At 40.5% G+C, this 20,908-nt stretch overlaps 1 protein-coding gene across 3 annotated transcripts in view; it reads left to right on the forward strand.

The window, feature by feature from the left end:
• The window catches only part of LOC114647313 (tolloid-like protein 2), a 339,436-nt gene that overhangs the window by 296,298 nt on the left and 22,230 nt on the right, over window positions 1-20,908 (forward strand). For all 3 annotated transcript variants that reach the window (XM_051923412.1, XM_028796002.2, XM_051923413.1), the window contains 4 exons: window positions 4,669-4,829; window positions 7,095-7,275; window positions 16,471-16,596; window positions 18,702-18,829. In XM_051923412.1, the coding sequence (XP_051779372.1) occupies window positions 4,669-4,829; window positions 7,095-7,275; window positions 16,471-16,596; window positions 18,702-18,829 (596 nt within the window). The remainder of the gene's footprint in view (window positions 1-4,668; window positions 4,830-7,094; window positions 7,276-16,470; window positions 16,597-18,701; window positions 18,830-20,908) is intronic.

The raw sequence follows: 20,908 nt of genomic DNA on the forward strand, positions 1-20,908 counted from the left end.
AGCTATCCCCTAAATGCTAAAAATACCAGGCATTCTTGGAGCTTTTAGATAATCAGGAAGCTTCAAAGACACCTGCCCGGCTTCCCAGAAAAATGTATGCCCTGCCCTGGCTTATTGGCAAAGTAACCCTTAAATATGCCATACAATAGCCTGAAATTTTGAAAGTAGGCATGGGAAAGTTAATCTGTTAATTTTTATGATTAATGTGTCTTGTTTAATGCATAAAAATATTGTTGCATCCAGGGCCGTCAACAAGGCAAATGCCTCAGGCAGTGCTTTGGTCAGGGTGGCATTTTCATGTATTTTGTTTTATTTTTACATTATTATACAATAATAAAAAAATCTTAAGTGTGAACCTAAAGAATTATATACTGTAAGAAATAGAAAGTAATACTAAAAAGGGTTAGACAAGCCGTGCCCATACAGTGTATTGTTGAAAATAATAAGAAAAAGAAATTGACTTTCAAAAAAAGGAACAACAAAGTAACATCTTTCCAGACGCGAGTTCAAAGCTAAACTGCCTAAGACGGCCAAACGCCCGGCAAGAAGAGGAGGGTCACTGGAAATGACGTCAGAGATGAGTGGCCTGTCAATCTGCAGAGAACGAAAAAGAGAAGGCATTAGTACACAGTGCCAACCCCTGGTTAGGCGGGTAATTACCATCAAGTGAGTCCTTAAGTTGTCACCCAAATACACACGCGTGACAATACACATCCAATACCATATTTATATACTACCTTTAAAACTTTTGAGAGATAAAATTTTCATATAAAGGCTTCAAGTTTCATATGACGCAGTTCATAACACCTCGCCACATGTCAGTACGTGCACTGGTGTTCGTTTTCTTCATTTATGCTGACATAAGTGCAAGGGAGTGGGAGGAAAGGGAGTAGGGAAGGGGGGGTTAATGGCAGTGAAGGAGCAATAATAGAGGAAAGCCGGCAAAGGTGAAAATGACGCTGTCTCTTTTTATTTCCATTTCACTTTTGTGTAAGAAGATAAATCAATGTTATATTCTATAACTGCTAAATAAGTTATCTTTGAGTGGCACTAAAGCCAAACTATGTCTCTAGTGCCTTTATATTGAACTCGCTGGTCTGCCAGGTAGCTTACAATGCTGACTGCTCTAATATAATGACAACATTCTGTGAAATACAGGTTTAATGATTACCTCTACCCATGATTCACAAGTTTGCAGTAATTTATGCAAAGAATGCAATATAACCACCCAAGTAATGCACGGTGTCCTTTTTTAAGTGAGATAGCAGCTACAGAGAACTTTCTTAGCATGCCAGGAGCAAAGGTGTAGGTAGAGCAGAGTTTTCCAACTGTTTTTCTATGGTGGCACGTTTTCTGTAACGTAAAAAATCCCAAGGCATACCACGATTCTACCAACCACCAAAACATTACATCTATAGGAGACACCAGCGAAAAAAAGGGCAGCTCAGCAATTGCCGTTTGCAGACACAGCACTTACTGAACACTTTGGATGCGTCTACTAGCTGCTTTGTCCCTTTTAGTGCTCAAACATGCAGTCCTTTCTCTGTCTCACTTTACTGAACTGGGTTCAGAGGTAACTCTATGCCCACTATCGCCTGGCTCTGTGAGAATCACTGCCGACATGTCTCTTGGCTGCTAAAGTGCTCTCTAAGTGCCGTGTCTGCAAAACAGCGATCATGGAGCTGCTTCTCCAGTTAGTCGCATCATCCTCAGACAGGTCTTGACCACCTATGGAGTTTGTCTCTGTCAGGTCAGGACCCAGGGGCACTACACTGTTATTTCCACGGCATACCTGGGAGCTCTCATGCTCACATCCAGCTGAAAAACACTTGTGTAGAGTATCCATTCGTTGATGGTGATGAACGATTTGAGGATGGTATTTGCGGAGTTTTAACACAAGTTTTAATGTATGTTCTTTCAGGAGATGCTTATTCTTTCAGTTAAATCAGTCTTCAGCAGTGCATTCAGAGTCAACAGTCGTTTCGATCATTTAATATCACTTTGACACGTCTGTGTCTCATATGCTATGCCAATTTGAGAATTAATACATCGTTTTCTTATTGCATACTTTCCATTTTAATTGATTTTTAATTGACTTGCTCTTGAAGACTCTGACCCAATAATTGTTTCTTTTTCCTTAATTGGCAGTCAAACAATAATGAGATACAAAATGAACCAAAACATGACCAGCAAACTGTGACCATCATACAATATCTGAAAATAAAAAGGGTGAAGTTCTCAGGAATGTTGATTTCCTCAGGCCCCCAAAACGTTTTAATAGTGCTCTTAGAAAAGTTAAGAAAAAAATAAACAATTTTGAAAATCTATGCTACTGCACAATGAGAGCAGCAACAAGCCATGGAATTCAAGAACGGGTTTAATCAACAACAAGACTCTGTGCTTAATTAAGCAACTGGAGGAGTAAATTTGGTTGGAGTTTGAGGCTCTGACTTAGTTAGTCTTCTGTTGGCTCACTCACTTCACATTTCATTTCTGTTTAAGGAAAAAAATGAAGCCATTCAGAGAAACGATGAAGAAATTCCAGGGAGCAAATCTTCAAAAACAAGTCAATTAAAATTAATTCAAAGGAAGTTAATTAGCAGCAAAAACAGGTCACTAATTAAGAAAAGGGTTAGAATGAAAACCTGCTGCCACTGTGGCCCTCCAGCACTGGAGTTTGAGATCCCTGTGTGACACCCCATGTAGTGGGAATTGGAATCACCAGTCTACACTCTAGGTGTCTAGTATGTGGGACCGAGCGTGACCAGGACGATGGTGTAAGACAGGGAGACACGGACACAAAAAGGGTTGGGTTTTTTGAAAAATAAAGTGGTTTTATTTACAGGTACACTTAAAGAAAACAAAAATAATGTCCTGCAGATTTTATATATATCGATACACAGTCCAATACCGCAAAGGACACACATAAACAGTAATTAAATGGAGCCCAGAAATTACTATATACAGTATTTACAGTGCTGCCTGAAAGTCCCAAATGAAAAAGTAAAATACACACAAACTAGTGAAACTCATATATATATATATATATATATATATATATATATATATATATATATATACACACAAAAGAAAAATGTGAGTGAAGCTGTCTTCCTCCACAGTGATCCAAGTCAGGAAGCTGCTCCTCCAAACAGTGTATAATACAGGATTCACCCAAAAATATTCAAAATACAGAAAAAAAAAACTGTATATACAAAAATAAACAGGGCACTAATAACCACAACCCAATAAATACCTCCACTAAAGTTAATCCAGAGATATTTATATATACAAGAAAAAAAATATTTACAATAATCACGGCACAAGCAGTGGTGCTTGGAAAATTCAAATAGCTGTTCTACCAAGTACCTTCGTCTAGCAAAATCTAGTCAGAAGAACACCCTCTAGAGGCTGTAATTCCTTTTTGTATTCGGCGCCCTCGCGCCGACCAATTAAACTGTTCTACGTCTTCCCTCCATGGGTACGTGATGACGTGAACACGTCTTCGAAAAGTGGCGTCTCCTGTCCCGCATAATTACTATAAAAAGTCGAGCAGCCGGCACACGCGCGCGCGCGTAGCTGTGCCGACCTTTGAGACGCGGACTGCGCTTCTGCCTTAAGTGAAAGTAAACACTTTAAAATCTTTTTCCTCCTTCCCCTGAGCTAGAGCCCAGACAACTGCAAACACGAGATCCCTGTTGTAAACTGCGGTAAACTAATATTAAGGCGTTTCGCACTTTCTTTTGCGCGTATAGAGTTATGAGATCGCGGGAGGCACGCACAGGAGTGGAGGACCGACAGTGCCATCCCGGCCGGTCAATGGCAGGGCCGTCTCTCCAGTCTACACGAGACCCGCCGCGACGCTCCCCAAAAGGCGCTCATATCGTCAGCGAAGACGTCTCTCAATACTAAAGAAAAAACAAGTTTCCTGTCTTTATACCTTTTTTCCTTTTATCCCAAAGCAAAGCCTCTCTCTTAATACTGGAGAGGACACTAAACTAATTTTCTTTAATTGCTGGTAATGCCAGTAAGGCACATTACCACACCCTGCCTTACAGTCTCTCCAACGTTCTTCTCTGTAGACAATTTAAATGGTTGCAAAGCCATTAACTGCTGGTGTGAAAATGTATTTGGTTTAAAAAAAATAAATATAAAAAAGATTGTGATTTTATCACTTGTGAACGTGCCATTTATTAGTCTAGCTCAATGGTTTCTCGACGGCTCTTTACTTCCGTGATGCTGAGTCAGCTCTGCCATATTCCATCTTTAATGGTTTACTGTCACTTGGGAGCCCAGCAGTGCAGTGTTTGTGTGTGTGTGTGTGTGTATCTTGAGGTGTTTTAGGTTTCTATGCTTATTCTAGCAGTACAGACAGTGGTGTCTGAAGTCCCCTTTTCCTGAGATGCAGATAAGTACATATAGTATGTAACTCGACATTAGTGAACTTCTCCTTCTGTGTTCTTGTTAGTGACATAATGGCCCCAGCCTGAATGAAAGTGCACTTACTGAATGTACTTGTGTTAATGTGGATCTGTATTACTGATTTTTTTCTTTCTTTTTGCCTCTGAAGTGCTAGTCAGCATCTCATATTCTATCGCCACTGATAATTAGTTCTGTGCTTCTGCTGCAGCATGTAACTTTATTTTTTTTTCATTTCTCTGTTTCTAGCTGCATGTGGCGGCTTCCTCACGAAACTGAACGGCACCATTACAAGTCCAGGGTGGCCAAAGGAGTACCCAACCAACAAGAACTGTGTCTGGCAGGTGGTCGCTCCAAACCAGTACAGGATCTCTTTGCAGTTTGATGTTTTTGAGCTGGAAGGCAATGAAGTAAGCAAAATGTTTTGTTTTAAAGGGAAATTAGAGGAAAGTGCGCTGGGTGATATCAAAATGGGATAAAGTTCAAAGCATTCAATGCTGAAATGAAATTGTTGCTTGCGTGTCTCTCACAGGCTGTTCATACTAATACACTTACTGCAACACCACACATCTTACACAGAGAATAGAAACACTTGTGTAGTAGTCGGTTTGATTGGCTGTTGAATAATCTTATGAGCTGTGGAGTAAAACTGACCCTAAATCTAATGAGACTAATGGGGACTGGTTTTATAGCAAAAGCAAAACACATACAGTAAAACACAAATCAATAAAAAAGACACTTGTGTAGCAATTCAGCAGTTTAGCCGTTGTGTTCCAAAAAACAAATCACACGCACCAAGAAAAAGATCCGACTAAAAAAAAAAAACCCACACAGCCACCTTAAACTACCCAGATAAGGAAACCACATCACAGAAGAGGCCCAGTGGGATTACTCATACATATTAAAACAGCAACAAAAGTTGAGCAGCAAAAGGCAACCAAGCTATTTTATAATAACAAATCGCCATAATAGATTTTTCTTATAGATAATATTATCGTTTATGGGATTGGATTGTGATATACCGTTATGTTACAGTTCACAAAGTGCAAAAAGAGAAATGCCAGTACAGCATGTCGGCTCATTTCAAGCCCTGTGTACAACACAAGCCAGGAGCAGCAGCATGCCTTGGTCAGTTTAAACTAAAGGGGTCCACCGTGAACAGGACATGGAGGAGGAGGAGGACATTGCACATATGTTCACCATATTATTTATATTAATATGTTCATTTCTGTACCGTGCTGAAAATGTTTAGTTCCTTCGATGGGCCACACAAATATGCACCCAGTAAACGTCAGTTTTGTCTGCAAAAGGTTAGAGGATACCAGAAATCAGTGTATACTGCTTTTGATCTAAACCCTCCAAAATGTGTTAACGGTACAAGAGTATCGATCAAATCTCACTGAAGCTGCCACTTTTAAAGGATATGCTACATGGTGAACTTAAATTTATACCTAAAATATATGATTTATATAAATAACGGGTCATGGGGGAAATGGCACTGCTCTCTGGTGGGACCCCAACAGGGCTGCTCTTCAGAACTACAGCTCCCATGCATTCCCGCTAGTGACCATGCCAGAGAAGCGCTACCACCTGTCGTACTGAGGGATGAATTGTCTTTGGTAGACGAACTCCTCCAGTCCATTCATTAGTCTTCATTCCTCACTGGGATTAGAATTAGACATCATCTCAACCAAGATGTTGTTCCATCCATGCTGCCCTTCCGTTATGGCCTCCCAGCTGGGTAAGTTGTTATTCTTCATCCCAGTTCTAGATGCCTGTCTGTCCATTATGGCGTCTATAGGTAGGCAGTGTTGAGTATTGGTTAGGGCTTTGGACTTCTAACCCTGAGGGTGTGGGTTCAAATCCCGCTATTGTCACTTGACCTGCTTGTGCTCTGATTGGAAAACCAAAAAGTAATGTAACCAATTGTATCATAAATGCTGTAAATCGCCTTGGATAAAGGCGTCAGCCAAATAAGTAAACATAAATGTGCAGATTTGCGAGCTTCCGTTGTCTCAAAAACAAATATTTTCCTGTCCAAATACAATGTGCACTGAACCGCACTCCTGTCATACAACTAACCTTTGAAATGCCTTACAGTCACAATAAAAATATTTTGTACTTTTAAAGTGGTAAGCATTTTATGCAAATTAAATGGTGCTAACCTGCCAGAAATCCTTTTTAATTCCAGGTTGTAGTGCGACAAAACAGGACAAACACTGATGGGGGTGAATATTTTCACAAGGCACTACATGTTTGCCGCTGTAATTAAAGCCATTTAGGGGTTGTTTTCAAAATATGATGTTAAATCTTCAAATGTGATATTTTTTTATGAAATGTACATTATTACCAAATCCTTTGTTTGCTTTGTCATTCTGGGGTAGTAAGTGTTGCTTGATGTAGGAGAAAAAATGAATTTAAGTTATTTTAGCACAAGGCTGCAACATAGCAAAATGTGAAAAAGTGAAGGAGTCTGACTTACTTTCTGAAGGCACCATATACACTGTCAGCAAAGTTAATTGGTGAGAATCCTCAGGTGGTGTTGCAAAAGTGGAAATCATGAATATATAAAGGCTTCTTGAGGAGGTGGTCTGTTAGCACATATTACTGAGGAGAAGTTCGGCAGCCCTCTTTGTCATAGTTCAGTCTTTTTTTTTTTTTGCATTTTTTTTTAGGTTTGCAAATATGACTATGTGGAGGTGCGCAGTGGACTGTCTACAGACTCAAGGCTACATGGGAAATTCTGTGGCTCTGAAAAGCCTGACGTTATCACTTCTCAGCTTAATAACATGAGAGTGGAATTCAAGTCTGACAACACAGTTTCAAAAAAAGGCTTCAAGGCCCACTTCTTCTCTGGTATGTTGAAGGTTAGAGACGCTAGGTGGGTAAAATAGGCAAAAAAGGGACTGTCATCTTGATGCATAAAAATGAATGAATATTAGAACATTAGAACAATATAGATGAGAACAGGCACAACAAACCTCCTGTTCACTTAATTCCTCCAAAATAATGTCTAGTCGAGTTTTGAATGTAATGTCCTAATGTCTACCACATTACTTAGTAGCTTATTCCATGTGTCTGTGGTTCTCTGTGTGAAAAAAAACGTCCTAATGTTTGTGCGAAATTTACGCTTAAGTCTCCAACTGTGTCCCAGTGTTCTTGATGAACTCATTTTAAAGTCACCATCTCAATCCACTGGACTAATTCCCTTCATAATTTTAAATACTTCAATCAGGTCTCCTCTTAATCTTCTTATTCTTAAACCGTAAAGGCTCAGCTCTTTTAATCTTTCCTCCTAACTCATCCCCTGTAGCCCTGGACTCAGCCCAGTTGTTCTTCTCTGGAATTTTTCTTGTGCTGCTGTGTCCTTTTTGTAGCCTGGTGACCAAAACTGCACCCAGTACTCCAGATGAGGCCTCACCAGTGTGTAATAAAATTTGAGCAGAACCTCCTGTGACTTGTACTCCACACATTATGGCGCTATATAACCTAACATTCTATTAGTCTTCTTCATGGCTTTTGAACACTGTCTGGGAGTTGATAGTGATAAGTCCACTACGACTCCTAAATCCTTCTCATAAGATGTACTCTCGATTTTCTGACCTCCCATTGTGTATTCAAACCTCACATTTTTACTTTCTACATGTAATACTTTACATTTACTGACATTACATTTCATCTACCACAAGTCTGCCCAAGCCTGTATGCTGTCCAAGTCCCTTTACAATTATTCAGTGGATTCAGGGTTATCTGCAGATCCACCTAGCTTAGTACTTTTAAATTTAACCAGCTTGTTACTTATATTCTTATCCAAATCATTTATATATATATATATATATATATATATATATATATATATATATATATATATATATATATATATATATATATATATATATTAAAAATAGCCATGGCCCTAACACCGATCCCTGCTGGACACCACTCTTAACATCATCCAATTCTGATAAGGTTTCTTTCACCATCACCCTGTGCTTCCTGTGTCTGAGCCAATTCTGTATCCATCTACACACCACACCCTGAACTCCCACTTCTTTTAATTTGATGCCCAACCTCTCATGTGGCACCTTATCAAATTGTTTCTGAAAGCCCAGATAAATAATATCATAAGCTCCACTCTGATTGTATCCTTTTGTTGCTTCTTCATAGAATTCCAGCATGTTGGTAAAACATGACCTCCCTCTTCTGAACCCATGCTGACTGTTCAGTAAAATTCCTGTTCTTGCCATGTGTTACTCCATCTTTTCCTTAATAATTCCTTCTATTAATTTTCCTGTGATGCACATTAAGCTTACTGGCCTATAGTTGGTTGGATCTGCCCGCTCATCCTTTTTATATAACGGGAAAATATTTGAATATTTTTAATCCTTCAGAATTTCCCCAGTGCACAGTGACTTCCTAAAAATATGCGTTAAGGATTTATATCTGTACTCACTAACTTGCTTAAGAACTCGAGAGTAAATATGATCTGTTCCTGGATATTTGTTTGATTACAGCCTATTTAATTTGAGCAACTCTTCTCCCTCTACAATTCCCCAATTGCTCAGTACCTCCTTAGTCGTCCATTTTACTGCTAGGAGTTCATCAACTTCCACTCATGTGAAGACCTCAGAAAAAGGCAAGTTTAGAGCATCCTCTATTTCACTATCATCCATCCATCCATCCATTTTCCAACCCGCTGAATCCGAACACAGGGTCACGGGGGTCTGCTGGAGCCAATCCCAGCCAACACAGGGCACAAGGCAGGAACCAATCCCGGGCAGGGTGCCAACCCACCGCAGGACACACACAAACACACCCACACACCAAGCACACACTAGGGCCAATTTAGAATCGCCAATCCACCTAACCAGCATGTCTTTGGACTGTGGGAGGAAACCGGAGCGCCCGGAGGAAACCCACGCAGACATGGGGAGAACATGCAAACTCCACGCAGGGAGGGCCCGGGAAGCGAACCCGGGTCCCCAGGTCTCCCAACTGCGAGGCAGCAGCGCTACCCACTGCGCCACTGTGCCGCCCTATTTCACTATCAGTATTTTTAAATTCTCCTTTACTATTCCTGATGCACTTCACCTCATCCTTCACCTCATCCTAAAATGCTAAATTGGATTGTGTTTCGTCTTATCTCCTGTATTCTTCTCCAACTGCCTTTAAGCCTCCCCAATATCCTCCTTAATGGTTGCCGTCAAGTTCTCATGTGTCCCAACAACTCCCATGAAGATGGAGTAGGTGAAAATTGAAAAATGAATTTAACCCTGACAGCAGCAGAGTTCTGAGTTAAAAAATAATTAATGATACGGAAACATGACAGATTCACATTACAGAAACCTAAAAATCTGTTCAATGCCAGTGGCATTTGACCCAATTCTTATCTTTAGGCATATCTAATACTGAGGCAACCTGTACTACAGTCAATGGAAAACATGTTGATTTACAGTATGAATGAAATGAAGGATTGTTTCCACGGTGCAGATCAGTGTGGATAAAATAATGTTTCATTTTTAATTTTAATTTGAGTAGATTTGCTCTGTCCACCCTAAACTAGATTAATGTCACCAGAATAAAACAGTATTTAAGGAAACAGCATCCACCACAAATTAAAGGGGTGCAGGCAATTATAGCTTAGGCATTGTACTTGAGTTTTAAAATAAATGTTAGGGTGCCAACCAGGTCACTGCATTTATTAATGGTGCCAGCAACATCAGAAATAGTGCTTGGTGGTGCAAAAGGCAAAAAAAAAAAAAACAACATTTGGCTGCAGTGCCTCTCTGGGGTAGCGCTTCATCTTACTCGGAGTCTACGACTAAATGAGATGGCACCTTCTGGGAGCGCCTCAGAGTTATAGTCCTCCATCCCAAAAGGGCAGAGTCAGTTTCCCTCATTGTTAGCGACAGCACCCCCTCTTGTTCTTCAGATGAGCCCAGAAAGGTGACCCACTGACACGCAGCTTTGTCAGTGTCAAGAGAACTGTTGAAAGCTTTATAGATAAAAATTTGCAGAAAACTGTTAGCTACCAATCCTCGTCAACATTCCAGATACCGCTCTTATCACTTCTACCTCCCAGTCCTCTTTGTGTAAATGTCCGAGGTTACAAATAACCAGGAGGTTTACTGTATTCCCTGTAATACACATTAAACAACATCAGACGTGTTCCTTACCTTGAATGCAGAAGCTCTGAAGGGCAATTAGTGCGGCCATTAACTCATGGTCACATTAACTCATTCATGTGACCAGTTTCTATCATTCTTTGTCAGCAAAACTGATACTATCCGCCGTGGCATTGTTCAAACGGGCTATGTACTTTCTACTGTTAATCATGACATTGTCTTAGAATCCTTTGATCTAGTCTCACTTTCACAGCTAAAAAGAACTATTGACACCCTTAAACCAGCCCCGAGTCCTCTGGATATTGTACCACCACGTCTCTTAGTGGAAGCCTTTGATGTGTTGGGCCCACCCTTATTAGCCATCATCAATGATTCTATTAGTTCGGGAGTTGTGCCCTCATTTTTTAAACATGCTGCAGTCCATCCCCATCTAAAAAAGGCAGAATTAGATCCTGGAGTTTTAGCCAATTTTCGTCCAATTTCCCAATTGCCATTTCTGGCTAAAATTTTAGAAAGAATTATTTATAATCAATTGGTTGATCACCTTAACTCCAATAATTTATTTGAGATCTACCAATCTGGCTTTAGGCATTATCATAGTGTTGAAACGGCACTCCTGAAAGTGTTCAACGACATCTCTCTTATTACTGACTCAGGTGATGCGGCAGTCCTTGTCCTCTTTGACCTGTCCGCTGCCTTTGACACTATTGACCATGAGATATTGCTGATGCGGCTTGAACATCTTGTTGGGCTTAAAGGGGTTGCTCTTAACTGGTTCAGGTCATATTTAACTGGTAGACACTTTTCAGTGACTTTTAATTCATCTTCTTCTTCTACTGCTCCTCTTAAATATGGTGTTCCTCAGGGATCCATTTTGGGTCCTATTTTATTCTCCATATACCTTCACCCTATTGGAGCTATTTTTAGGAAATTTAACATTTCTTTTCACTGCTATGCTGATGATACTCAGGTTTATATTCCTGTCTGCAACTCTACAACAAATCAACTCCACAACTAAGACCCTGGATGTCTAATAATTTTCTTGATCTGAATCAAAATAAAACGGAGGTGCTTATAGTGGGTCCATCAGCTAAACCCAAATTGGTCTTGGACTTCTCGGCTCTTTCTCTGTCTTTTCTGAACCTCAAGTCCGCAATCTTGGTGTTATCTTTGATAGTAACCTCTCTTTTGAGAAACAAGTAAATTCGGTAGTCAAGAGTTGCTTTTTCCAACTTCGTCTATTAGGTAAGATAAAGCCTTTTTTATCTTCTAGGGATCTTGAGATAGCTACTCATGCATTTATTTTTTCTTGCCTCAATTACTGCAACTCGCTGTATTCTGGGATTAATAAATCCCTGATACACAGGTTACAGTTGGTCCAAAATGCTGCCGCTCGCTTTCTGGTTGGGGCAAGAAAGTATGACTCAGTTTCTCCAATATTAGCTTTTTTACACTGGCTGCCTGTCAGTTTTCGAATTGATTTTAAAATCCTGCTGCTAGTTTTTAAATCTTTACATGGGCTTGCTCCTGCCTATTTATCTGAACTATGTGTTTTACATCAGCCATCTAGAGTGCCTAGATCTTCTGGTCAGCTGTCTCTGGTTGTCCCTCGTACCAAGTGTAAAACTAAGGGGAACAGGGCTTTTGCAGCTGCTGCGCCTCGCCTGTGGAACGCTTTACCTCATCATATAAAGGAGTCGTCAACAATTGAACTGTTTAAAACAAGATTAAAGACTCTTTCTATTCACTTGCATTCCATGACCTTTAGTAATACTAATGGTTTCCTCTTTGTGATTATATTACATTACTTCTACTTTTTATGTATATAACATTACTTCTATTTATTATGTATTTTATTTTATGTTCATATATTTTATTTCTATTTATGTTTTATGTTAATTTGTTTTGTTTTTCTTTTATTCTATTATTGTAAAGCACTTTGGCCACAGCATTACTATGTTGTTTTAAATGTGCTATATAAATAAATTGACATTGATATTGGCAAGAAAAACCCCTCGAGTTCTCTGTGGGCTGTTACTTTTGTGCACAGACTTGTTGTTTTGGAGCTTTGTCGGGATTTGGACCTCACGCAAATGTACGTATGAAGAACCTGACAGAAAATCAAATCTAAAAACAAAAAGTGGGAACTAATTATTTTCCCCAGTGCAGTAAACATATCTTGAAAATGAGAAACAAAAGTGAAAAATTTGTTAAAGTTGACTTCTTCAACAGGGGAATGCTTGGCACTGGCACTCTACTAATTAAAACACACACAGTATTACTACTTATTATTCACAGTTTTCATGCTGTCTATAAACGCTTCTCGATGAGGAGGAACACTAATAGCTGCAAGCCCAAACAACTTCCTCCGCTATGCACTCCGAACATGTGATAATCAATTAGCACCCATCATGTGTGTCATTTTCAATATGTTCCTCAGACTACAGTCCCCACATGCTTCACGACAAATCCCCATTGCTCCAGGGTCGAAGAAGTCTGCAGCCTATAAGCTTGTACCACTCTGCCCTATTATCATGAAGTGCATTGAGTGGTTAGTTATACTCTCTCTGAATATTCTCAGTCATCCATGGTGGTACAGGGAGAGTTGAGTTATTCTTATCATCTAAGCATCAATTTCTTCTCTAAAAACGTTTTGCCACTTATTGAAGTGGCTTCCTCAGTTCCTGATTGAAATGGCTTATCACCAGGAATTTAAGGTATTAATGATCAATGAAGTCCATGATCAAGCTTGTAATTGATCAATCGCTTAATGGATGAAGGTCATTTATGGGTGAAATACCAGGGCAGTCCAACCAAGAACATTGAGGAAACTGACCTTTCTAGGCGGGTGGACATCCCAGTGCCTTATGTGAGTAGTGTGTGTAGATGCCACATGGGTTGGATGGGCGTCCAAGCCAGGAAAGGGGATAGTTCCTCGCCTGGACAGGAGACTCCTAACAGACAGATAAGAATCCCGGCCGGGGAGGAGAAAGGCAGCAGACCCGGAAGGGATGGACGGACTGCCCATTGAAAGGAAAAAAATATCACATGGGGTTTTTTTTACTCACCCAATGCTCTAGATGGCAGCAGCCCCGGATATAGGAACCCAGTGGAAAGCCAGCAGGACATGCAGGGAGATGTTGTCTAGCAGAGCAGCCCTGCTGGGATAATTGGGTGCCACAAGAGGATGCTACAGGGAGACAAGGTCCCTGCTGTGATGGAAATCCATTTGACCGGAAGTGCTTCCATCGGTCAATGGCCCTGGTACCGGAAGTACTCCCGGGTCCTTATTAAAAGGGGCCGCACTCCCTTGGCCAGGCAAGCCAGAGTCAGGAGGAGGAGGAGGAGGAGGAGAAGGACAAAGCTTGCAGGAGCGGAGTAAAATCAGCAGAAGAAGAGAAAGAGAAAGCGAGAGAAGGGACTGAGCAGTACTTGTTGGTGATTTGTGCACTGTGTGCTGGAATAGGCAAGAAAAGAAATAAAAGCACGTTGCTTTTGCACTTGTGTGGTCTTCCTGTCTGTGTCCAGGTTCGGGAGCGGTATGGCCCCTGTTTATTCGACATGTGTCAAAAACGTTAAAAGAGAATGTTTACATATCACAACATCTCCATTGCCTTCAAGCCTTACGAAAACTTGTTCACCCCAAGGTCCTGGTCCCATGTTACAGACAGAGTAATATGGTATATGCAGTGCAGTGTCGGGAGGATTGCAGCAAAGCGTACAGTGGGGAAACGAAGCCACCGGTGGCTAAATGTATGGCGCAACTCCAGCGAGTGAATACATCTGGACAGGATTCAGCAGTCTTCACTCACATAAAGGTAGAAGGTCATTCCTTTGAAGATGAGGATGTTCACATTGTGTACTGTTCAAAAACAGGTGTGAAAGAGGCAATTTATGTGAAGAAACAGCTGTCAGTAAACAAAAGAGGAGGATTAAGATGTCATCTTACAATAGCATCATCTCGGGGCATCCCTGGGTGTTTCAGCACAAATGAGCAAATGAGCTTTATCCATCATGTGTTTGATTGATCATTAAAACCTAAATATTCTGGGATAAACCATTTCCACCAAGAGCTAAGGAAGCCCCTTAGATAAGCGGCCAAATGTTTTTTTAAAGAAAAGTGTGTCCAGGAGACCAGAATAATTTAACTCTTGATATGGAGTTATTGGTTAATCATGGCTCGCCTCGAACCCACAATCCAGACACACTGGACATGTTTGTGATTGTCTACCATACAAATAGCCAGCCCTATAGTGCTAATCCTTCTTAACAAATGGAACTCATGAGAATTCTGTTTATTGGCTTTACCTCAACATGTAATTCCATCATGCCCCTTAAACTAGCAGGACAGTCCACAGTTTTTGGACTGAACACCATCTATCTAATTGGATCTAGGATTTTCAGACTGCTAGCCTCAGACTGTTGGGACTGGGGAGTCACTTTGAAAATCCACCACCTTTTTCTTCTTCACAAGCAGTTATGTTGCCAAGCATGACATAAACTCTATCATCAGGTTTGCAGTAGAGCCTCTGATTAATTACCCAGTGACAGAGAGGTTTTTAAACTTCTCACTGAATGGCGCAATGACAGCAGTCTATTTGTCAGTGTAATTCACACCAACAAACTAATTGTGGACTTTAGGAGATGTGGAATGGGTCATTTGACATTAACGTTAATGGGGTTACTGTGGAAGGAGTTTAGCATTATGTTTTTAGGGTCCCACATCACTGGGGATCTCTCTTGGTCCTTTAACACAGTCTGTCTTGAATTTTCAGAAGGCTAAAAAAGTCTGTCTGCCTCCCAGGACGCTCCTCAGCTTCTACAGATGCACAGCAGTGAGCATACTGACAAGCTGTGTCACTGTGCAGACCGCCTAGCTCAGGTGTAAACCTCCCAAGTCATCACTAGAGCCACATGTCCATCCATGTCGGACATTTACGAGATGTCTGAAGAAAGTCGTTTCCTTCTTGGTAGATCCCACACACCTCCTCAACAAACTGTTTGCCCCATGCCATCCAACAAGTGATATTGTAGTATTCATTGCCATTCCAGTAGACTCAAATGTTTTCTACTACCAAGCCATAAAATTGTTTGTGAAGCACCCATATAGTCATCTGTTTGACCTGCAACCAAGAATCTGACATGAAATCAGTTTGCACTATTGATTTGATTTTATTCTCTTATTACTTGTAATGTCAAATACATGTTGCATGGTTATATATTGTCGTTGAGCAATACACAAGTCCAAATGAAATGTTTGGGTGCCAACTGGGTTACCCTGTTTAGAGAAACATCAGGTTCAAACAAAATAACAGGCTCACGGTGGTGTAAAATAGAACAAAAATGACGTCTGCTTTCAGGTAACGTGATAAGGCTCTGAAGAGCAGTCCAGCAGGTTGCTTGTCCCCAAATAAGATGCCTCCTTCTGGGAGTGTCCTACTTTTATAGTCCTTGCACAGGAAAGGGTGGAGTCACTTGCCCTCATTGGGCGCCTTCTCTGAGCTGTCTGTAGGAAAAGGGACAATACATTCGGTGACAGCGCCCCCTCGTGGCCTGAGGTGGTAGTGCTTATCACTGATGAGCCCAGAAGATGATCATCTGATGTGCATTCAGGACAACATAAAATGTATTTACTTCATTTATTGGTAATTTCTTATCTGCTGCTTTTTAAAATTATCATTTGTATCAGCTGTGATGTTGTACCCAGTACTATGTGGCTGCATGTTTCTGCACTAACAGAATAAGCAATAAATACTTTTCAATGTACCTCAAGGTATAAGAGTAATAATATAAGATAAACTGAGTTAAATTTATATTGAACACATTAACATTTTATAGTTACATTGTGCATGTTTGATATTAGTGTAAGTTTTTAAATGGAGCAAAGAAGCCTGATGGTTTTCTGTGTCTTTCATTTGATCTACAGATAAGGATGAGTGTTCCAAGGACAACGGCGGCTGTCAGCACGAGTGCCTCAATACATTTGGCAGCTACACTTGCCAGTGTCGAAACGGTTTTATTCTTCATGAGAATGGCCATGACTGCAAAGAAGGTTTGGATTTCCTTTTAAATACTCTAATAAAGTTTTAGAGGTGGAGTGGGAAAAAATTTGGAACGGCTAGCTGTGCCATATGGCTGTAGCAGACAAGGAGACACCAGTCCAGCATTGAGAGGTTAAAGGAAGTCACCAGGGACTTAATACTGTTATGTGTATAAAAATCAGGGAAGGAATATTGAAGATGAAAGCCGTTAATATAGCACTTGAAGTCAAAAGGAAGACATCATTACTCCAGTCAAGAGGTTGTTTTAGTGCTTACTGCTCATTTACCATTTTCATTTTAAGAAAATACTCTCAGCAAAAATAAAACACTTACTGTAAGTGAGGAATAAACAAATGAAAGCACAAAGTATAAGTAACAGACAAAACAACTACACAGCAGTCTTTCTGGGTCTACCTGTACAGACATTGACCCAAGTCTGCCAGGTGAGGGGGCTGGTCTCTTGCCCATCAAAGTAACACCAGACATTTTTCTTGTCACCTCCTTACTCTCTTCATCTCTCTCTCTCTCTGTCTCTTTTCATCTGTCTTGATCCTGGCCATTTCATCCTTCCAGCAGAGTCTTCACTCCCATTCTGTTCTCAACTTTCTCGGTGATATTTGTGCTGTACGGTAGCTTTAAACCCACTACTGGTGTCACATCAGGCCAGGCCCTGGAACATTAGACATTCTTTTTGCTACAGGGAAACCAGGGTAGAATTCTTACTAGTGGCTTCTGGTAGCCTTGCACCACTCCTCCTTCTGTTTCACCTAAAGGGCCACATCTTCAAGATAGCCTCTCAGTTGTTCATTCTTATAAAGGAGCAACGCTGTTCTGAGCCTAAGCAGACAGGCAGGATAATATTGGCCTCATGTCAGGCCTCCCTGAACTTACCCATGGATGGATGGATGGATGGATGGATGGATGGATGGATGGATGGATGGATGGATGGATGGATGGATGGATAGATAGATAGATAGATAGATAGATAGATAGATAGATAGATAGATAAAAAGGCACTATATAAAAGATATTTAGATATAAATGAAATACACTATATAACACATGAAAGATGCTATATAGTAGATAAATATATTGATATGAAAGCAGGGCCGGATTAAAACCTTCAGAGGCCCTAAACACTTAAAAAGATTTTGGTGTTCCCATGTATATCTAATTCAAAATATAAAAAATAATGAACTTGGAAAAAAAATTTTTTTTGAAATGAAACAAGACTTAGAGTATGAAGGAAAATCTTGTTTATTTTTGTATACTTCCACTTTATTTATATTTGAAAAGGTTTCTCGTACTTTTTCTAATTGCAAAGTCTTTGATCAGATCCTCAAAACTGATCTTACATAACATATCTGCTTCTATGCTTAGTAGAGATAAGACATCCAAGAGTATTTTTAGGAAGATGTGATCCTTTAACCATTTCAGTGATTCTGTTTTTTTATTTTTATTTTCTAAACTGTTGCTATTATATCTTTCATTGGTCATTATAAGTTGCATTGAGTAAATACAGCTGGAGAAATATGTTTTTGTGTGTGTCTTCATTTCAGGCTACAAAGCAACACAATGTGAATATTTTGAGAGGGGTGGTGATTCTTTTCTGTACACACTGCATTTGCAGGTTTGGACTTTTGTTTGGTTCAAGAATTGTCCTAAAAAAGTGAGGGAAATGCACATAGTTTACTCTGTTTTTAACCAAAAAATAAATTAGGCTCTTAATTCTCCTAAATATCTTGCAAATATCTGTTCATACTATTACTCTGCTAGGGAAGAAGTGTTCCAGTATAGACTAAGTGAGGATATTTACTGTATGAAGGCTCACACCCAACCCATTTCAACCCCCAGGGTATAATGCCTACTGATTTCTGGAGGTATTCACCTTAAACACCATCCAGTGTGTTTCAAGGCACAGTTTGCATATATACTGAGTCTAACCTCACCACTCCAAGCCCTTTCTGCAAGGGAACATGTCTCATATAGTGCAGCATTTAAACAGCAGTCACTGCAAAAACTTGCTAGTTGTCACTTTGCTGGCAAAAGTAACATGTTTCAGTCAAATCTTGTCTTTAAACACTTGTAAAAATCCACACTTGCTCTTGTTTTGAAGCTGGTTGTGAACACAAGGTGACCAGTGCTGAGGGAGTGCTGAGCAGCCCCAACTGGCCAGACAAGTATCCCAGCCGGAAGGAGTGCACCTGGGAGATCTCATCCACTGCCGGACACAGAGTGAAAATTGTAAGTGCAACTGACTAGGCTCACCTACTTGTGTGGTGGCATATGTGTTGTCCTACTGTATATTCTGTTGTAATGCACCCTAGAATGGGACTTGCTGTGTTGTATATAACAGACTGATTATGTGATTGATTGACTCTTCGATTGATTGGTTTGCCTTGTGTAACCTTCACTACAATTTTAAGTTTGGCTTTATTAAAGATTTCCCATGAACCAGAAACAGAACATTAAAGAAGGGCTTGTGGGTTTGAATAATATCTTCTTCTTCTTCTTCTTTTGGCTGCTCCTGTTAGGGGTTGCCACAGTGGATCATCTTTTTCCATATCTTCCTGTCCTCTCCATTTTGCTCTGTTACACCCATCACCTGCATGTCCTCTCTCACCACATCCATAAGCCTCCTCTTAGGCCTTCCTCTTCTCCTCTTGCCTGGCAGCTCTATCTTTAACATCCTTCTCCCAATATTCCTATCCTCCCTCCTCTGTACACATCCAAACCAACGCAATCTTACCTCTCTGACTTTGTCTCCCAACCGTCCAACCTGAGCTGACCAACTAATGTGCTCATTTCTAATCCTGTCCATCCTCGTCACATCCAATGCAAATGTTAGCATCTTTAACTCTGGTACCTTCAGCTCTGTCTCCTGCTTTCTGGTCAGTGCCACCATCTCCAAAACATATAAAATAGCTGGTACTCTGTACTGTTGATCCCAAGTATTTAAACTCATCCACCTTCGCCAGCTCTACTCCCAACATCCTCACCATTCTGTCTTGTTCCTACTGACCTTCATTCCTCTCCTCTCTAGAGCATATCTCCACCTCTCCAGGGTCTCCTCAACCTGCCCCCTACTCTCACTACAGATCACAATGTCATCATAGTCCACAGGGACTCCTGTCTAATCTCATCCGTCAACCTGTCCATCACCATTGCAAATAAGAAAGGGCTCAGAGCCGATCCCTGATGTAATCCCACCTCCACCTTGAATGCATCTGTCACTCCTACCGCAGACCTCACCACTGTCACACTTCCCTTGTACATATCCTGTATAACTCTTACGTACTTCTCTGCCACTCCCGACTTCCTCATACAATACCACAGCTCTGTCGAGGCACCCTGTCACATGCTTTCTCCAGGTCCACAAAGACGCAATGCAACTCCTTCTGGCCTTCTGTAAATGTCTCCATCAACACCCTCAGAGCAAACATTGCGTCTGTTGTGCTCTTTCTTGGCATGAAACCAAGCACAGGTTTGTATAATATGCATCTTAATAATTTCCATTGACTAATTTGTCATTGCCACCTCAGATATACAGCAGTGCAAACTACTTTATGCACTGTTTTCCTCAGATAAGATGTATTTTGAAAGCAGCCTTGTCATTGTTCTATGCCTTAAAGTGAAGTTTAAAAATTAATATATACAGAGTTGCCTTTTACTCCATGTCTTTGCTAAGAATTAAAATTAGAACTGAAGTTGTAAAGAGTTTCAATCTCCTGGGCTCTTTTGTAAACATGGAAGCAACTAGCATTGAAGAAATACTCCGCAGAATAGCGCTTAATCGCTCTACAATGAAGGCTCTCACCAAAGTTTTCAATGGCAAGGAAATAACACTCAAAACGAAGCTCAGACTTGTCCACGAACTAATGTTCTCAATGGTCAATTATAAATATGAAAGCTGGACTCTAAAGAAACAGGACAGAAAGAAGATTGACTCATTTGAAATTTGGTACTGGAGAAGGATTCTATGCATGACGTGGACCTCCAGAAGAACTAACAAATCGATTTTAGAAGAGATCAAAGCCCAAGTGATGAAGTTACAACTGTCTTATTTTGATCACGTCGTCAGGAGAAAGAGATCGTTGGAGAAGGACATCATGTTTGGGAAGATCAAAGGAACTAGGTGAAGAAGGCGACCTGCAACCAGATGGCTGGACATGTTGACAATAAACATGGAGATGGCACTGGAAGACCTCGCCGGATTAGCACAAAACCAACTTCTTTTTAGATCTTTAATTCATCAAGTTGCTACAACTTGAACCCGAGTCAATGGCACCTAACATTGCTAAGCAGTCCATCTTTATTGTACAC

The sequence above is a fragment of the Erpetoichthys calabaricus genome, chromosome 2, assembly GCF_900747795.2.
Source record: "Erpetoichthys calabaricus chromosome 2, fErpCal1.3, whole genome shotgun sequence".
Lineage (NCBI taxonomy): Eukaryota > Metazoa > Chordata > Cladistia > Polypteriformes > Polypteridae > Erpetoichthys > Erpetoichthys calabaricus.